The sequence below is a fragment of the Mya arenaria genome, chromosome 10 (genome assembly GCF_026914265.1).
Source record: "Mya arenaria isolate MELC-2E11 chromosome 10, ASM2691426v1".
Lineage (NCBI taxonomy): Eukaryota > Metazoa > Mollusca > Bivalvia > Myida > Myidae > Mya > Mya arenaria.
The window spans coordinates 16,579,949-16,597,099 of NC_069131.1; the positions used below are offsets into that span (position 1 = coordinate 16,579,949).

General features: G+C 40.5%; 2 protein-coding genes across 6 annotated transcripts; one reads left to right on the forward strand and one right to left on the reverse strand.

Moving 5' to 3' along the window:
* Positions 1-143: 143 nt before the first annotated feature.
* On the forward strand, positions 144-12,226 carry LOC128205275 (uncharacterized). Of its 5 annotated transcripts, none has more exons than XM_052906799.1 (5): positions 144-159; positions 7,976-8,088; positions 8,484-8,683; positions 9,713-10,527; positions 10,851-12,226. In XM_052906799.1, exons 2-5 carry the CDS (start codon positions 7,978-7,980, stop codon positions 11,924-11,926), a joined length of 2,202 nt encoding a protein of 733 aa, XP_052762759.1. In that variant the 5' UTR covers positions 144-159; positions 7,976-7,977; the 3' UTR covers positions 11,927-12,226. The 5 variants fall into 5 exon arrangements, with proteins under 5 accessions (XP_052762759.1, XP_052762761.1, XP_052762760.1 ...); XM_052906801.1 differs by lacking the exons at positions 144-159; positions 7,976-8,088 and adding exons at positions 6,265-6,476; positions 6,832-7,531; XM_052906800.1 differs by lacking the exons at positions 144-159; positions 7,976-8,088 and adding an exon at positions 6,265-7,531.
* Positions 12,227-13,804: 1,578 nt separating this feature from the next.
* Positions 13,805-16,524, reverse strand: LOC128204152 (cholecystokinin receptor type A-like). Its single transcript, XM_052905524.1, has one exon. The coding sequence runs from the start codon at positions 15,682-15,684 to the stop codon at positions 14,482-14,484; it is 1,203 nt and encodes a 400-aa protein (XP_052761484.1). The 5' UTR covers positions 15,685-16,524; the 3' UTR covers positions 13,805-14,481.
* Between the last annotated feature and the right edge of the window lie 627 nt (positions 16,525-17,151).

Here is a 17,151-nt window from a genome sequence, read left to right on the forward strand (position 1 = left end):
ACTGATCGGTGCCAGGTTGGTAATTCAATACAATTACGTTTGCTTTGTTTTAGACAAATATGGAAATTCAATCTATATTGAGTCAGTCTGGTTGAGTATTGTCATACATTTTACTGTTTTAATCCCCCCATAATGATACAAGTCGGATAGTTTCATGAGGTATTTATTCATTTTATATAACCCCTAGCGTTCCCGTTTCTCGGGAGATCCGATCAAATAGATATTAGAAAAGTTAAAATGGCATTTCATTAATTAAAACATAAATCATAATTTTATATTACAATTTAATTCTAGTCTAACAGTTTGATAAACTATTGTTTCCATTTCTTTCTTGTTGCGTTCTCTTGCGTTCGTTCCGATTACGTTTTTCTTTATGACCTTTTTGTGGCTTCTTCTTTCCTGCCTATATTCTTTTCTCGGTTGGTTCCTATATCATCTTGGTATACCTCCCATTCTCGACGTGTGTCCGTTCGTTTGTTCGCTCGCTCGTCCGTTCGTTCGTTCATTCATTCATTTATTCACCCATTCAAATATCCACCCATCCATCCATCAATCCATACAACCAGTCGTCCATCTATACATTAATTCATTCATTCATTCATCCATTCGTTCGTTCGTTCGTTCGTTCGTTCGTTCGTGTGTTCGTTCGTTCGTCCATTGTATCGTTCGTTTTATAGTTTGTTCTTTCGTTCGTTCGTTCATTCATTCATTCGTTTGGTCATTCGTTCATTAATTCAGTTCTACATTCATTCACTCACTCACTCACTCACTCGCATCCATCCATCCATCCATCCATCCATCCATCCATCCATTCATTCATTCGATCGTTTTTCCGTTCGTTTGCTCACTCGTTTAGTCGATCGTACACATTGTACGTAATTCATTTATTCAATGCTAGTGTGTGGGTTTTTTCACCCAAACACTGAACTGTTTCAGATATCTGCCTGATCGGTCGGCTTTATAATAACCGGGTTTTATAATCAGCAAGTAAACGAAGAAATCCTTGCTAATGTCTTAAGGTTTTACCTATTTTCTTATTATTCAAAAGAAGGCTAAAAATGGATGTGTCTTATCATACAAATGGTTTCGATAATGACGAAGCAACCGTGATTCTGTGTTATTTTGTTTATTCAAAGATCTGAATTCAATTCGTAATATAAGCTAGGAAAAGCTATGAACAGCTTCTGTTTGACAATCTAGCGATATAGATTACTTATAATATACATCAATACAATGCAATATAACATTAAGATTATATGTGACATTAAATAATAAAAAAGTACATATCTTTTTTAAATTCATCACAAAAATAATTTAAGACCTTCAGTTAATTTTCGTTAGGTATTCGTTGAATCAAATTGGTTGTTTCTTGACAAGTTTATGAATACTTTAAAGCAAATGCCATTTAAAAGTATTCGACCTATATATTCTATATCAATATGCGAGGCATGAACAAACTATTATTTGACTTTCATGTTATACAATGCCCTTTGATAGTTTTGGACTGTTTGATTTACAATCCCTAGATAGTTCGTGTGCAACAACAATATGTTTTTCAACTGTATTGAGTGCTGCAAATCTTGTAATTTATTTCGCTCGTAATTTAAAGCAGGCTTTAGTTTGTTCAAAAAAGTTTTCATTGTGTGAACTTTCATCGTAAACCAGCTACCACCTCTAAGATTTATTAGTCGAAATATTTCACCCAAGTCTTATTACTTATAGAACTTATTTTGTTGAGTACGTATCATAAATCTACTGGCAAAATACCTTTGTAAATATAGTGCTATATGGCAGTTTTCTACTCTACTGACGTCACGTTAGAACACGTATTATTACGCCATTTTGAAATGACGCCAGTAAATGAAATAGTTCCTTTTTAAAATCTGAATAAGTGTATTACATACCATGTCTTTTTAATCATTTTAACGAGTCATACATAAATAATTTAAGAGTCATTGATGTGTATACTTAAACATGAAATAAGATCATTCTATGTAAATCTTGATGAAAACTTCGGTATATCTACAAACTTGGCAGAAACGAACAAATATAATCAAAACAGTCTGTATGGCCAACAATTTTCAACCCCAGTAGCGTGCCAGTAATATTTAAATAGTTAACGAGTGTCTCATGACCCGGTATACCTTTTACATAAATAAGTTAATAATAAAAAAAACATGCACCTCGTATATCGAAAATAGAATGAACATCGTAAACACGATTATAATTAGTCTAAGAGTATAATTATAGACAAGATTATACTAATGAACATATCAAAAAAGATGTATAAAACATACATCTGTCATGAGCATGTCGTAAGAAGTATGTCCCATGTGCGTGTCGCGGGCAACATATGACATGTGCGTGTCGCGGGCAATATATGTCATGTGCGTGTCGCGGGCAATATATGTCATATGCACGTCGCAGGCAAAATACGTCATGTGCGTGTAACAGGCAAAATATGTCAAGTGCGTGTCGCGGGCAAAATATGTCATGTGCGTGTCGCGGGCAAAATATGTCAAGTGCGTGCCGCGGGCAAAATGTGTCATGTGCGTGTCACGGGCAATATATGTCAAATGCGTGTCGCGGGCAATATATGTCATGTGCTTGGCGCGGGCAAAATATGTCAAGTGCGTGTCGCAGGTTACATACGTCACGTACGTGTCGCGGGCAAAATATGTCATGTGCGTGTCACGGGCAATATATGTCATATGCGTGTCGCGGGCAATATATGTCATGTGCGTGTCGCGGGCAAAATATGTCAAGTGCGTGTCGCAGGTTACATATGTCACACGCGTGTCGCGGGCAAAATATGTCAAGTGCGTGTCGCGGGCAAAATATGTCAAGTGCGTGTCGCAGGTTACATATGTCACGTACGTGTCGCGGGAAAAATATGTCATGTGCGTGTCACGGGCAATATATGTCATATGCGTGTCGGGGGCAAAATATGTCATGTGCGTGTCACGGGCAATATATGTCATATGCGTGTCGCGGGCAATATATGTCATGTGCATGTCGCAGGCAAAATATGTCATATGCATGTCGCAGGCAAAATACGTCATGTGCGTGTAATAGGCAAAATATGTCATGTGCGTGTCGCGGGCAAAATATGTCATGTGCGTGTCGCGGGCAATATATGTCATGTGCGTGTCGCGGGCAAAATATGTCAAGTGCGTGCCACGGGCAAAATGTGTCATGTGCGTGTCACGGGCAATATATGTCAAATGCGTGTCGCGGGCAATATATGTCATGTGCGTGTCGCGGGCAAAATATGTCAAGTGCGTGTCGCAGGTTACATATGTCACACGCGTGTCGCGGGCAAAATATGTCAAGTGCGTGTCGCGGGCAAAATATGTCAAGTGCGTGTCGCAGGTTACATATGTCATGTACGTGTCGCGGGAAAAAATATGTCATGTGCGTGTCACGGGCAATATATGTCATATGCGTGTCGCGGGCAATATATGTCATGTGCGTGTCACGGGCAATATATGTCATATGCGTGTCGCGGGCAATATATGTCATGTGCGTGTCGCGGGCAAAATATGTCAAGTGCGTGTCGCAGGTTACATACGTCACACGCGTGTCGCGGGCAAAATATGTCAAGTGCGTGTCGCGGGCAAAATATGTCAAGTGCGTGTCGCAGGTTACATATGTCACGTACGTGTCGCGGGAAAAAATATGTCATGTGCGTGTCACGGGCAATATATGTCATATGCGTGTCGCGGGCAATATATGTCATGTGCGTGTCGCGGGCAAAATATGTCAAGTGCGTGTCGCAGGTTACATATGTCACACGCGTGTCGCGGGCAAAATATATCAAGTGCGTGTCACGGGCAATATATGTCATATGCGTGTCGCGGGCAATATATGTCATGTGCGTGTCGCGGGCAAAATATGTCAAGTGCGTGTCGCAGGTTACATATGTCACACGCGTGTCGCGGGCAAAATATATCAAGTGCGTGTCGCAGGTTACATATGTCACGTGCGTGTCGCGGGCAAAATATGTCATGTGCGTGTGACGGGCAATATATGTCATATGCGTGTCGCGGGCAAAATATGTCATGTGCATGTCGCAGGCAGAATATGTCATGTGCGTGTAGCCGGCAAACTCTGTCTCGGGCGTGTCGCAGGCATTATATGTCATGGGAATGTCGCAGGCAATCTATGTCATGTGCGTGTCGCAGGCAATATATGTCATGGGAGTGTCGCAGGCAATCTATGTCATGTGCGTGTCGCAGGCAATATATATCATGTGCGAGTCGCAGACAATATATGTCATGTGCGAGTCGCCGACAATATATGTCATGAGCGTTTCGCAGGTTATATATGCCATGTGCGTGTCACAAGCGATATATGTTATGTGCGTGTCGCGGGCAAAATATGTCATGTGCGTGTCACGGGCAATATATGTCATATGCGTGTCGCGGGCAATATATGTCATGTGCATGTCGCAGGCAAAATATGTCATATGCGTGTAGCCGGCAAACTCTGTCACGGGCGTGTCGCAGGCATTATATGTCATGGGAATGTCGCAGGCAATCTATGTCATGTGCGTGTCGCAGGCAATAAATGTCATGTGCGTGTCGCAGGCAATATATGTCATGAGCGTGTCGCAGGTTATATATATGTCATGTGCGTGTCACAAGCGATATATGTTATGTGCGTATCGCAGGCAATATATGTCATGAGCGTGTCGTAGGTTATATATGTCATGTGCGTGTCACAAGCGATATATGTTATGTGCGTGTCGCAGGCAATATATGCCATGAACGTGTCGCAGGTTATATATGTCATGTGCGTGTCGCAGGTTATATATGTCATGTGCGTGTCACAAGCGATATATGTTATGTGCGTGTCGCAGGCAATATATGCCATGAGCGTGTCGCCGGTTATAAATGTCATGTGCGTGTCGCAGGCAATATATGCCATGAGCGTGTCGCCGGTTATAAATGTCATGTGAGTGTCGCAGGCAATATATGCCATGAGCGTGTGGCAGGTAATATATGTTAAATGCGTGTCGCGGGCAATATATGTCATGTGCGTGTTTCAGCCAATATATGTCATGTGCGTGTCGCAGCCAATATATGTCATGTGCGTGTCGCAGGTAGTATATGTCTTGTGCGTGTCGCAGGCAATAAATGTCATGTGCGCGTCGCAGGTAATATATGTCATGTGCGTGTCGCAGGCAATAAATGTCATGTGCGTGTCACAGGCAATAAATGTCATGTGCGTTTCGCAAGTAATATATGTCATGTGCGTGTGGCAGGTACATGTAATATAAATTATGTCATGTGCGTGTCGCAGGCAATAAATGTCATATGCGTGTCACAGGTAATATATGTCATGTGCGTGTCGCAGGTAATATATGTCATGTGCGTGTCGCAGGTAATATATGTCATGTGCGTGTCGCAGGTAATATATGTCATGTGCGTGTCGAAGGCAACACCACAAGAACATAAAGCTTTTCTGGACAATACAAGACAACAAAGATCTCTGTGATTCCCAAATGGCATTCTGTTAAAAAGTATGTTATGAGCATCAAATAAAGATTTATTCTACGATATCCACTGAAATATAACCCGTATAGGGTCTATCAGATGATAAAACACAAGCCAATTAGTTCCATCTGACCTTAACAATCAACCGGCGTAGCTCCAGTAGACCTGCACTCCGTTTCTAAAAAGGAAAACCTAAAATGTCCAAATATGCATTTAATACTAAAGAGTGAGGGGGTGAAAGTTATCTTTACATTCGATAACGATCTATGGTAACTGTGTGACCTTTTCTCGATTAGGTTCCTACGACCAGGAAACGGTTAAACTTAGTTACGTGTATAATTAACGGATAAATTTGATAACTAAGAGGGGCTCAAGATATGCGCCAAACACGCACTATTTTGCATTTAGAATAAAAAAAAACACGGGGGAACGAACCGCCGGACTCCCCTACCAAATAGGAATGTGCAATAAAATAGTCACAGCTACGCCCCTGCTATTGCACGAGGTCAACCACGCCAAGCCGTGTCAAGTCAACCACGCCTTGCCATGTCAGATCAGCTTAGATGCACTTTTTGTTTTACAAATTTATAATCACGCAATCAAGCAATCGAATGGTTAAAGATTTTGTATTTGTTTTCGGTCTGTGACAGGTGCAGAATGCTTGAGTGTATCTATAAGCAGTCACGGTAAGCCACGGCATTATCGTGATATATAAATCATGGATCTAAAGGCATTATCATTCGGTCTCCGAATATAATACCGCTAATGCATGCCGTTGATCCACATCTTAGAAGACTCGCGGTCTGATTTTGTTCATCTTGATAAATTGGATTTGAAAATTAATTAATCTTATAGCGTGATGGGGAATAGATTCTCCTTTTGTATCTACTGAAATGTATACATTAGACAAAAACACATGAAATCCATATCAAAGAGTTTAATTTCATAGATCTACATTCGTAATTACTGATTTTATAGGTATGAATGAAAATTATAATAACGTGCATTTGGGTATTATAAAATAACTTGCGGAATAAAGGAGTTATTTGATCGCTCATAAATAAACTTACTTTGTTGAAGTTAATGACCATAGTCAATAATAAACGGATGATAATTAAGATTAAATGAGTTTTTAAAATTTTCATCACAATAGGAAAATGCGTGGAAATGTGTGCTTTACAATTATCACATGAAAGATGGTCAAATATTGCAGACACGGATAACCCTTTGAACAAGTATTGGCTTTCAAATAAGCTTTTAAATTGCATTCAGTGATTTTTCATTGAAGTGTTTTGATGTTGAAATAACAATGTTTAGAATTTAAATATTGCAGGGACATGAGAACGTAAAAAGTAATCAGTTTCAGAAATGAACTTCATTGTCAATGAACCTGCCGAAATCGGAATATGGAGCACAGTCAAAGAATGAAAATGAACGATGAACATAAAAAAGCATATTTATTTGTATAGTGACAATAGACACACTTTCAATATATGTACACATTGATTCAATCGTTTGATGGATATTCATTGAAGAAAGAGAACAGCCAAAATGAAGATATTTAAAGTTTGGACTATCATATAAAAATAACTTCTGTCGTAATCCAGTTTTGTTTTGAAACCAGTGTTTTAGAACAAAATATTACAGTTTTTTTCCGTCGCTTTCGGACACCAGCGCTATTTGCTTCGCTGAAAAAGTAAATGGACATAAAAGGAATAGAACTAAATTAAATCATCAATCATAACAGTTTAATCACAAACTTAACAGGACTTCGGACACTTCAACCTATGTGAAGCAGGTGGCTCTTACTCGGAACAAAGATGATGTCCAAGAAAACTATATAAATTCTGTATTCAAGAAACACACACTAACTTTAAATCTAAAGGAAACGGACGTATTTTAAGATCAGGTTCTCTGTTACGGAGATGGTGGTTGCAGTGCGGGTAAGCCCGCCCATGAAGGGCCGGGTCCCGAGCAGACTCAATATGCTGGAGCTTGTCTCAGTGGCCAACAACAGATATACAGTGTCTAAGGTAAGCCATATACAGTAAGGGTAAAAGTCTTACATTGCTGAGTTGGCTCTTCATTGTTATCACAGGCTGATAATATGCATGTATTACTACCAGCACCGTTATGGTCGTCGTCGTCGTCATCATCACCATCATCATCATCATCATCATCATCATCATCATCATCGTCGTCGTCGTCGTCGTCGTCATAACCACCATCAACATCATCATTACTATCATCATCATCATCGTCGTCGTCGTCGTCGTCATAACCACCATCAACATCATCATTTCTATCGTCATTACCACCACTATCGTTATCGTCATCGTTTCAACCTGTCTTCTTTCACTTATGCTTATCCTATATCTGTCGATCGACTTCTTTATAATATTGTGTGATTTCATTTCTGTCTTGGACTGTCAGCAGTTCGAGCATTTACATTTATTAGCTGGAAAATAACACATCAGGAATGGCGCTGCTTTTGGAAAGGGAGAACAGTTTGTCAGATCTGAGACGAACACAGCGCAGAGTTGCCGCCCTTTTGTTGAGCGAGAATCATGTAGAATTGTTGAAATTCCCAGTGAGTCCACGCACATGCAAACCCTTAAAAAACTCTCAATATGTGAGAGTGCATATTTTATGTAAAACATGCAATTTCTGTTTCATTATGGTTGCTTCTGCGTTGATGGTGAATTTATTCACGGAAACTCAAGTTCGTGTTTGATTTCGTTTTCGTTATTCATACACATAATTTTATACTGATAGAGATAGAGGTAAAACATTCTCGTCATCGTTTATATCAATTTCACATAAATCCCATCAACATAAAGATCTTTGAGAGTTTGTTTTGATATCAATTCGAGAAACTGTTAACATTTCTTCATTATCATGTCATATTTTCATCAATTTAATGGGAAAAAGTGCGGCTGCAAATTCAATATATAATGATAAAATACCGATTACCCTGAATTTCAGCTCCGGAAACGCGCCCTGGCGCCTGGCTTCTGCTATGTGTGCAGCAAGATCGATCCCGGGGGTGTTTTCCGGTCACCCAACGCACACCTGTTCCGGAAAGGGTTCATGGCCGCGTGCGAGCACCAACCCAAGGCGCCTGACCCTACCTTTGTACAGGAGGAGAGAATGCTGGCGGTAGCGATTGACGGTCATCGGGAAGGGTGAGTAACGGCTGACGGCTGGCGGTAATAGATGAGTGGATGTTTGTATATATGTGCATAACACTCATCCAATATACCATTGGTTCGATCCACAACCAAAAGTGGTCGGGCTTAATAATATAAATGCACGCCTTTCATTCAAGGGGTCCTACCTGGGCTTCACCCGGCCCGGTCTAATTTCGAACTCAACGCAAGCATAGGCAATATGTTTTGATAAAAGGTATCCACTAGCGGATTTAGAGGGGGGCGCATCCGGCGCGCGCCCCCTCTAAAATCGTCAAAGTTTACTTTTTATGTCAATTTAGGAGATAAAAAATAATAAAATACGCCCATAATGCATCATTTCCAACTACAAATTGTTAATTTTTCTTGATTGCTTAACCCCCCAATCCATATGCAAACAGTTTATGCCATACACTTTCGGTTCAGAGGGAGGGGTGCATGTCAAAAGGTTGCGCCCCTAAGCTACGCCCCCTCTAACGTTGATTCCTGGATCCGCCCCTGGGTATCCGTATCGAATTACTTATTCGACATTCTTTGAAATACGATTAAGAGCATTTTGGTTATAAAAAGTTGGTAGTAAATCTGCAATGACAATATGACACCGCAAACTGCAGAAAACGTAGATCACCATGATCAAAGACGCCCCTCCTTCGGGCTTTTTAGAACTTTCTTGATGCTTAAAATCATGTTGATGGTCTTTATTTCAAAATGCATTAGATGCGTTCAGTAATAACAAATTCGATTTAAACATTATGATTTATTTTATTCACGATATATTAATTGCGATCCAGGCGTAATGGGCGGGTCCGACTGGTTGGTTTACATTCACCTAGTTTATTTTGACTGTGCTTTTTCCCCATCTTTATTTTATGCAAAGAATACCGTATAAGGATATTCTACATTTCTACATAGCGGTTAATTACGTGTAACGTTACAATTCAATGTATATATACATGAAATTTGAAGTCCTTCCACTAAATAAAGTACTCCATAAAAAGGTCTCGAATGTTTCTACTCTCTTTTCAGCTTACTAACAGAGAGGACGGCCACACACCACGCGAAGCTGCCGTCCATTAGCGTCACAATCCGCCACGGCTCCCATTCAACCAGTCACCTGTCGCCCTTGAAGCGCGAGCGCACCTTCGACTCTACCGTCAGCCGCAAGCAGTTGATAGCGTCCACCGACAGTGAGCTCCTCCGGAAATCCAGTGACTCCCGACTCCCGTCTTTGAAAACTGCAACGCCCGGTGCTTCTCCGACAAAGTCATCAAAAATGTTTGCCCCTACGCCCCTGTCAAGCCTATCCAAACCATCAGCGTCTCTTCGACAATCTCAAACTCTGCCAGATAATTCTGAAGCGGCCACGGAACTCATTGGTGCTGAGCGGGTAACGGTTATTCCCACCGGAAATGAAGACAGGGGCAGTGGTATAACGGGCCTCTCGTCATTTTCCAAGGGTACAACGCCAACTGTGACAACAACCGACCTGGATGTTGACGAAAAATTGACCGAAACTGACCTTTTATCGGTCGAAAAACTAACCCTTAGGAACAGCCTGAGGGCCAGCGACGGTAAACAAACATTTGTTTTGAAGTCAGCCCCTCAGAGTCAATACAGCACCGAGTTGCACCAGATTCCTCTTGTCCCGTTTATAAACCGGACGGACGGCCTTGACGACCCGCTCCTGACACAGCCACTGGTCCGCGAAGCAGCCATGTTAGACTACACTCGGGGGGTCCCTGGGAGCCGCCCACGGGCCGGGCGGCAGAGGGAACGCCTGAAGCTCAGGCACCACAATGACTCCTCGACCGGAAGTGCCCAGACAGACCGACCAGGCTCAGGTACAGGTTGCTGCAAGCGTCTAGCTGTATTCAGTTTCGTAGTGTCGCGATATAAAGCTGTAATTTTCGGTAGATTGTTTTGTCCGCATTGAAATGCGTGCATCGTTGACAATTAGAGTAGAGTAGATTTATTACATAAAGTAAAATTAATAATAAATTCATAACGTTATTCATACTTTAAAATGTTCTAAATTTGCATTTATCGTTGTTTTAATTTGAAATGTTAACGTACACAGCTATGGTGTATTCACTTGACGGTGAGAGGTATAACTTTAATGCATCCATTCTGATGAAGTCCAATATGTATATTTCCCTTTCTCCAGGTCATCTCCGCTACCATCACCGCGCTGAGGAGGATTCAGTGCCGGATCCCGGCTTTGAAATTCCGCCGACGCCGTCGGACATGAGTCTCTCCCTTTCATTATCAAACGAGTCTCAGGGAGAGGCCGCCTCTCGACAGACTGAGGGTCGCAGCAGGAAACAGTCTAAAACCGGAAGAAGCGTTATAACGAACAGCGATGATACGACCATTAAATTTTCCGACGGCGATGCGTCCGAAGCGCGGTCTCGAATTTCTAATCTGCCGTCGGGGAAAACAACAAGCTTTTGCCGATGTGTAAGCAACCTAAGAGAAGTCAGCTTCACAAGAAATGTTTGCAAAACGTGCGGAAAGCCATATTACATCAGCGACAGCGGTTCCGCGGCCACCAAGACGCAGTACGATTACGACACAAGTCGTAGGTCCGTGTCTCTCCGTAACAAGATGCTTCAACAAGGCGGAGGGAAGGTCACGAGAAAGAGTAAGAACTTTTCTGACGAAGATTACATGGACTTTGACTTGAATGAAGACCAATACCTCTCTAGTGACGATGACGAATTCCCAGGCCACTTTGACGACTCCCCAACGTCCTGGTACCGATATAAACACGCCCAGCCTTACCCCTTGGTGGATCCGGACACCCATAAGATTGTCTACCTGAAAGCGCTCCACGCTGCCCAGATCAAAGCGCTGCAACGCAGCGAAGAAGAGCTTGATGAAAAGTTACGTCGCCCGAACGTTTTCTCATACATTCCATTACTGAAACGTATGTCAGTGGACGGCGTGACGCCGAGGGCAATTGGGATACGCCCAGACAAGCCGGTTAAAATAAAGAACGGGCAATTTATGAAACACATTTTTGGCGATATCAAACCGGAAGACTTCTATACCGGAAACGTTGTTCCAGGTCGCCTGGTATTTGATGAGACGCCACGGACGACGGAAACGGATGCGGAGGCAACGACAACGACCCGTAGCTCAGGGAAAGACACACAGCCGATTATGAACGACCCCGAACGATCGTCCGTCAGTCTTAAAATGAGCCGGAAGGGCGTGAACTTTGACAATAAAAATGATTAAGAGTGAAACAGTCAACGAGTTTAAGCCAAATTTATTTGATAGAAATATGAAATATCCAAGACCCACTCATTTTTGCCATGATGTTTAGGTTAGAACATATGTGAAGTACTAGATAATAGATTTCAGAAGTGATAATTGTTCGGCCTTATTGAAGTAATACAGCTGCTTATTGTTTGGAATAGAAGATATGTTTCTAAATGTTGATCGTATTGCGTTTTCGCCCGAAGTTTGATGGAATCGCAGTTTAATCAGCATCTGTATAATATAATAACAATTTACTATAAACCCATTTACTATTTATCATTATATTAATTGATTTGATATTGGCCAATTCGTTTGCCCAAGATATGAAAAATTGGTCCGAGATCAAAGAAATTACTTCGTGTTTTATACAAGATATAAAATGATATTTTTTTTATTTAATACAGAAATAACACGGACCCATGTCCGTGGTAATAATACACATCGCAAAAACAAATGAGCACGTTTTCGTCATGGAGGCAAAAACTACTAGAAAACATAAGCGTATGATTTGAGAGAGTTTGACAAGAAAACTTTGTCGGGGCACGTTTTCTACGGTGGATTTTATAAAATCGTGGCCAGGACTTGCTAACTCCTTTCCATGATTAATATGTCGTGGCCACGACTTCCTATCTCTTTTCCAAAACTAATGCGGTTATGGCCACGACATATTAAATCGTGGAAAATAAATAGTAAGTCGTGGTCACGACATAGATAAGTCGTGGACACGAGAAATTAAAGTCGATGGGACGAGAAAGTAAGTCATTGCCACGAGATTAAAACAAATCGCACATGTCACCACTTCGCTACCGGTGTTTTCTTTACCTTAAAGTGCTTCATCTGGGCCCGGGATTCAAGTATATTCATGTAAATAACACTGGTGCACCGCTGGTGGTTGTCAACGCTTCAGTAAATAAAGGGCCATAACTCGCCAGCTAAATCCAGAGACACAGGTCTTGCTACTAATAGAATTGTACTGTTCCTGGTTAGCTAGCTTATAGGTACTTAACTTCATGTGAATACTTTTTGTTAACTCAGTTTTTAACAAGTTCCTTTGCACGACTTAACGCACGATCAGGAGGAATAACTCGACAATTGTTAAAGGCAGAGTTACGGGTCTTGCTCCACTCATGTACGTACTGTAATAGGTGTACTCATATCCATGTTAATATATCATACGGTTTACGAGTTTCAAGTGTAACAAAAGATAAACGTTAAGGCATAGTTAAACAGTATAATTATCTTAATAGTCAATGATACCAAAAGCATTTAATTAGATTTATATGCCTTGCTGACGACGCTGTCAGCGACGGTAAGGCTATGACAAAAACACTCGACTTTCAATCACTTTGCGCTTGGTCAACGAATAAAATAAACGGTTGGGACATATAGTTACAGACATGTACTTTCAATAAAATGCACATTCTGACAGATTGATTGGGGTGGTTGCCAGGGGGCAGTTCCAGGATTTGACGTTAGAGGTGGCGTAACATCGTGGCATAGCCTTTTGACTTGCACCCCGTCCTCAGAACAGAAATGTATTGGGGTTAAGGTGTTGGCGGGGGGGGGGGGGAATGGTGCGTTTTGTGCGTATTTTATTACATTTTGTTCTATATCAAATTAATAAGTAAACTTGTATGTTTTTAGGAGGGGTGCGCATCGGGTGAGCCCCAGCCCCTGGATTCGCTTAAGGGAGCAACCATATAGTGCAGAGTAATATTCAAGTTATCTTTATCAACGTTTATAAGTGTGTACAATATAGAACGAACTAGTATAGGGAACCTGCCGATAGTCGATCCACGCACAGCATATATGCCACGGTGTAAAGGGGGATTTGAATAACCATAACACAACATCTTCAAAACGTCAACATTTTATGTATTCATAATGTTCAATACATATAGTTAGCATGATTAGGAATGATTTTATGTGTCAAAATGTTTGAATGCCTTGTGGCTTTGTGGTGGCTGCTTCCATTTAAAGACAAATATTTTCCTTTTTGAAACCATGAAGTGAGTTCAATAGATAATATGTATTTATTTGTTTGATAGGCTGAGCAAATTGTTGTGTTGCTTTACTAGTTTGTAAAAAAACTATGACATTACGCAACGGTATGATTGCAAAATAATGAAGACAACATGCTGTGTTATATTTGATTCATTTTCTATGGCATTTCAACAAATTTCTAAAAACAATCGCACAATTTGCAGAACTTAAAATAAAATCATATCAACATCTAGCAAAACATGGATGTCTTACTCTTACAAAATGAAATACATAAAAAATGACACGAAAAAAATGACACGTTAAAATGTTATGCCTTCGCCACCAACTTGTCATTGTTGAAGGCCTTTTTAAAAATGTAGAGAAAACACAACACGTAATTTCTCTATTTCTACAATTTCTGATTTCATCATATACATTTACACTAAACTCATCCACCCAAAGACGGTCATTCAGTTAAAACGCGGAAGGGCGAATCACTGTTTTTGACATGGATCTAAGTTTAGCAACTGAAACTGTATCTTGATTTGTCATCTTCTACAAGGAAGGACACCGCACACACAATTCTTAAAAAAAGTTCTAAATTTCTTGTTAACAAACCCATATATAAATGGGGAAATCACCGAGTTGAGAAAATACGTCCTTAAGAACACGTGGTACACAATCCGTTTGTCGACGCTTAGTTCTTTGTAGAAATCTGGGTTTACATACCGTAAAGAGACGACGACTAAATATGGTAGAAATGAAATAATGTAAGTTGCAGTTATCAACAATAATGCTGTGGTATTCGCATATGACCCGCGCATCTTCACGCGCGAGATCCGTCTGCCAAAACTGCCACATCTGGAGCTGTAGTATTTGTCGGTGACGTCATTTCCGCTTTCACTTACGTTTTCCTCCGAATTCAAGTCGCTAGGTTGCCTCGTAATGGATGAAAATAGTCCACGAAAATTAATATGTTTAACAACAGATTTCATTGCTATAGTTACCCGATTGTTTGGTTTCTTTCCAAGTGTATCCGATTTTGTTACGGTGTATATTCGTTTCCCGACAATCACGTACAGAACGATTAAAATAGCGAAAACAAACACCATTAGAACGAACAGAACCACGTTAAATATCTTTGGCCATTTCTGGTTAGCAAGAAAATCGTCTGAAAGGAAACAGGTCTTTCCAACTATGGTGACACCATTGATGACTTCCGGTAACGTAGCGGTTCCGTAGAAAACGCTTCCCGGCCAAGACGTTGCCGTTCCAATTACAAATGATATAGTGCAAGACCATTTAACGTACCGCACCGTCAAAACCCGGCGTCTCAACGGTTGGTACACTAGCAACATTCTGTCAATTGCTATAGCAACGAAGAGACATGCGCAGACGTTGTTAATGATGAACGTCACACCGCGTGTAGTTTTACACAACCAGTGAAAGTCAAATACTAGGGGGTGGTACAAAATGTATGCTTCTACCGGCATATTGAAAATACTGTTAATAAAGTTGATCACAGCAAGAACAATGATAAATATCCGTGTCTTAGTCCGTTCCCATTTCAATACGTACACGTACAGCACGACGGTGTTGCCAACGACTCCAAGCACCGTACATATGACCACAAACGTAAACGGCCATACGTATATAGTCATCAACAACGCCTGGTAGTTAGCGGCCGGAACGTACTCCGTTCCGCTCGGCGTTGTGTTCCAGCCAGGTGATACAGTCACGTTTTTCGACATTGTTCACACTGGTTTGCCCCTTATGATGTTTGAGTCCACTCACTTCTTTTAATCCGTATGTTTTAATTTTGATATGCACACACTCTTGTCATGATTGTGGTTTCTATATTGGGATCTCCACTTCGTTCACTGGTTTGCCACTTCAGCCTTTTGGATCCACACGCTTTTTTTAATCCGTATTTTTTATTTTAATATGCATACACTTTGTCATTATTAAAGTTTTTTATGGATCTTCGACACCATGCATTCACACTCGTTTACCACCAAAGCTGTTTGAATCCACTCAATTCTTACAATCCATATTTGTCAATTTCAATAGGCACAAATAATGGTTTCATTATGGATTTGACTTGGTGCATTATCTCCTCTACATTTCTAACTAGACCAAACTTTTTCTCCGGAAAAAAACCAATCCAAGCAAACTGAAAACACACGTGGTTCTTATTCCGTAAATGTTTAATTACAACATTTGATTAACTTCTATCACCAAAGCCTTTATGTTTAAGCATTAACATAATAACACGAACGCCCCATTATTACCGCCGATCCTTGACGTCAAATATAACTATACCACTAGTTTCAAGTGCTATAAAATTCCAAACAAAAGTACGGTGCGTGGTGTTATGAAAGTGCAGTGATGTTTACGTCCGTTGGTTTAAGAGCGCTATTGTATCCCTGATGCACAATTATACACTGTTTATGAGCTTGTAATATCCAATGGTATTAGAACGCTTGTCTATTGAAGCAATAGATCGTAATCTGTCACATCCATTAGAAGTTGAATCTGAAATTGTTTTGAAGCGTAAACATTAAATTACGAAAGAAATGAATGTCCTTGACAAATAGCCCGTGTAGTAAGGTGATCTTAAAACTAAATACATTATAAAAGATATTCAATTTCTAAACACCGGATTTACAAAACTGCAGGAAGTGCATGCAGTTTTCCTGCTTTAATGTATTACTTTTCAAATATTTCGAACTTTAAGACGCATCTTGAAATATAATAAACTGATTCACTGTACGAGTTCACATAAAGATAGACTGCAAAAGATTTATCAACTTTCAAGACACGAGTCTGTCAGTGAGCCAGGAATTAATTCATTTTCAGGAAGACTCGAAGACATTAGATTCCATTGTATTCGCAATATAAAACATGAACTTCATTCAATCATTCACTATCATTCACTATCGTTATGTATAAAAAACCTATTCATTTGTTTCTTATGAGAGGATGAACTTAGTTCGTAAAACACTGTACTTCCTTAGACAGCACCAATAGTTCAACATAACCATCATCATTATAAATAGACTATACATATACTTCACAATTGAAATGCTCCAGGAAGACCAAATATGTTACAAGCTATTCCAGTAAAATACACAGCCAGCAAGGCTATTCCAGTAAAACATTCAACCAACTAGGCTATTCCAGTACAATAATTACAGCCAACCAGGCTATTCCAGTAA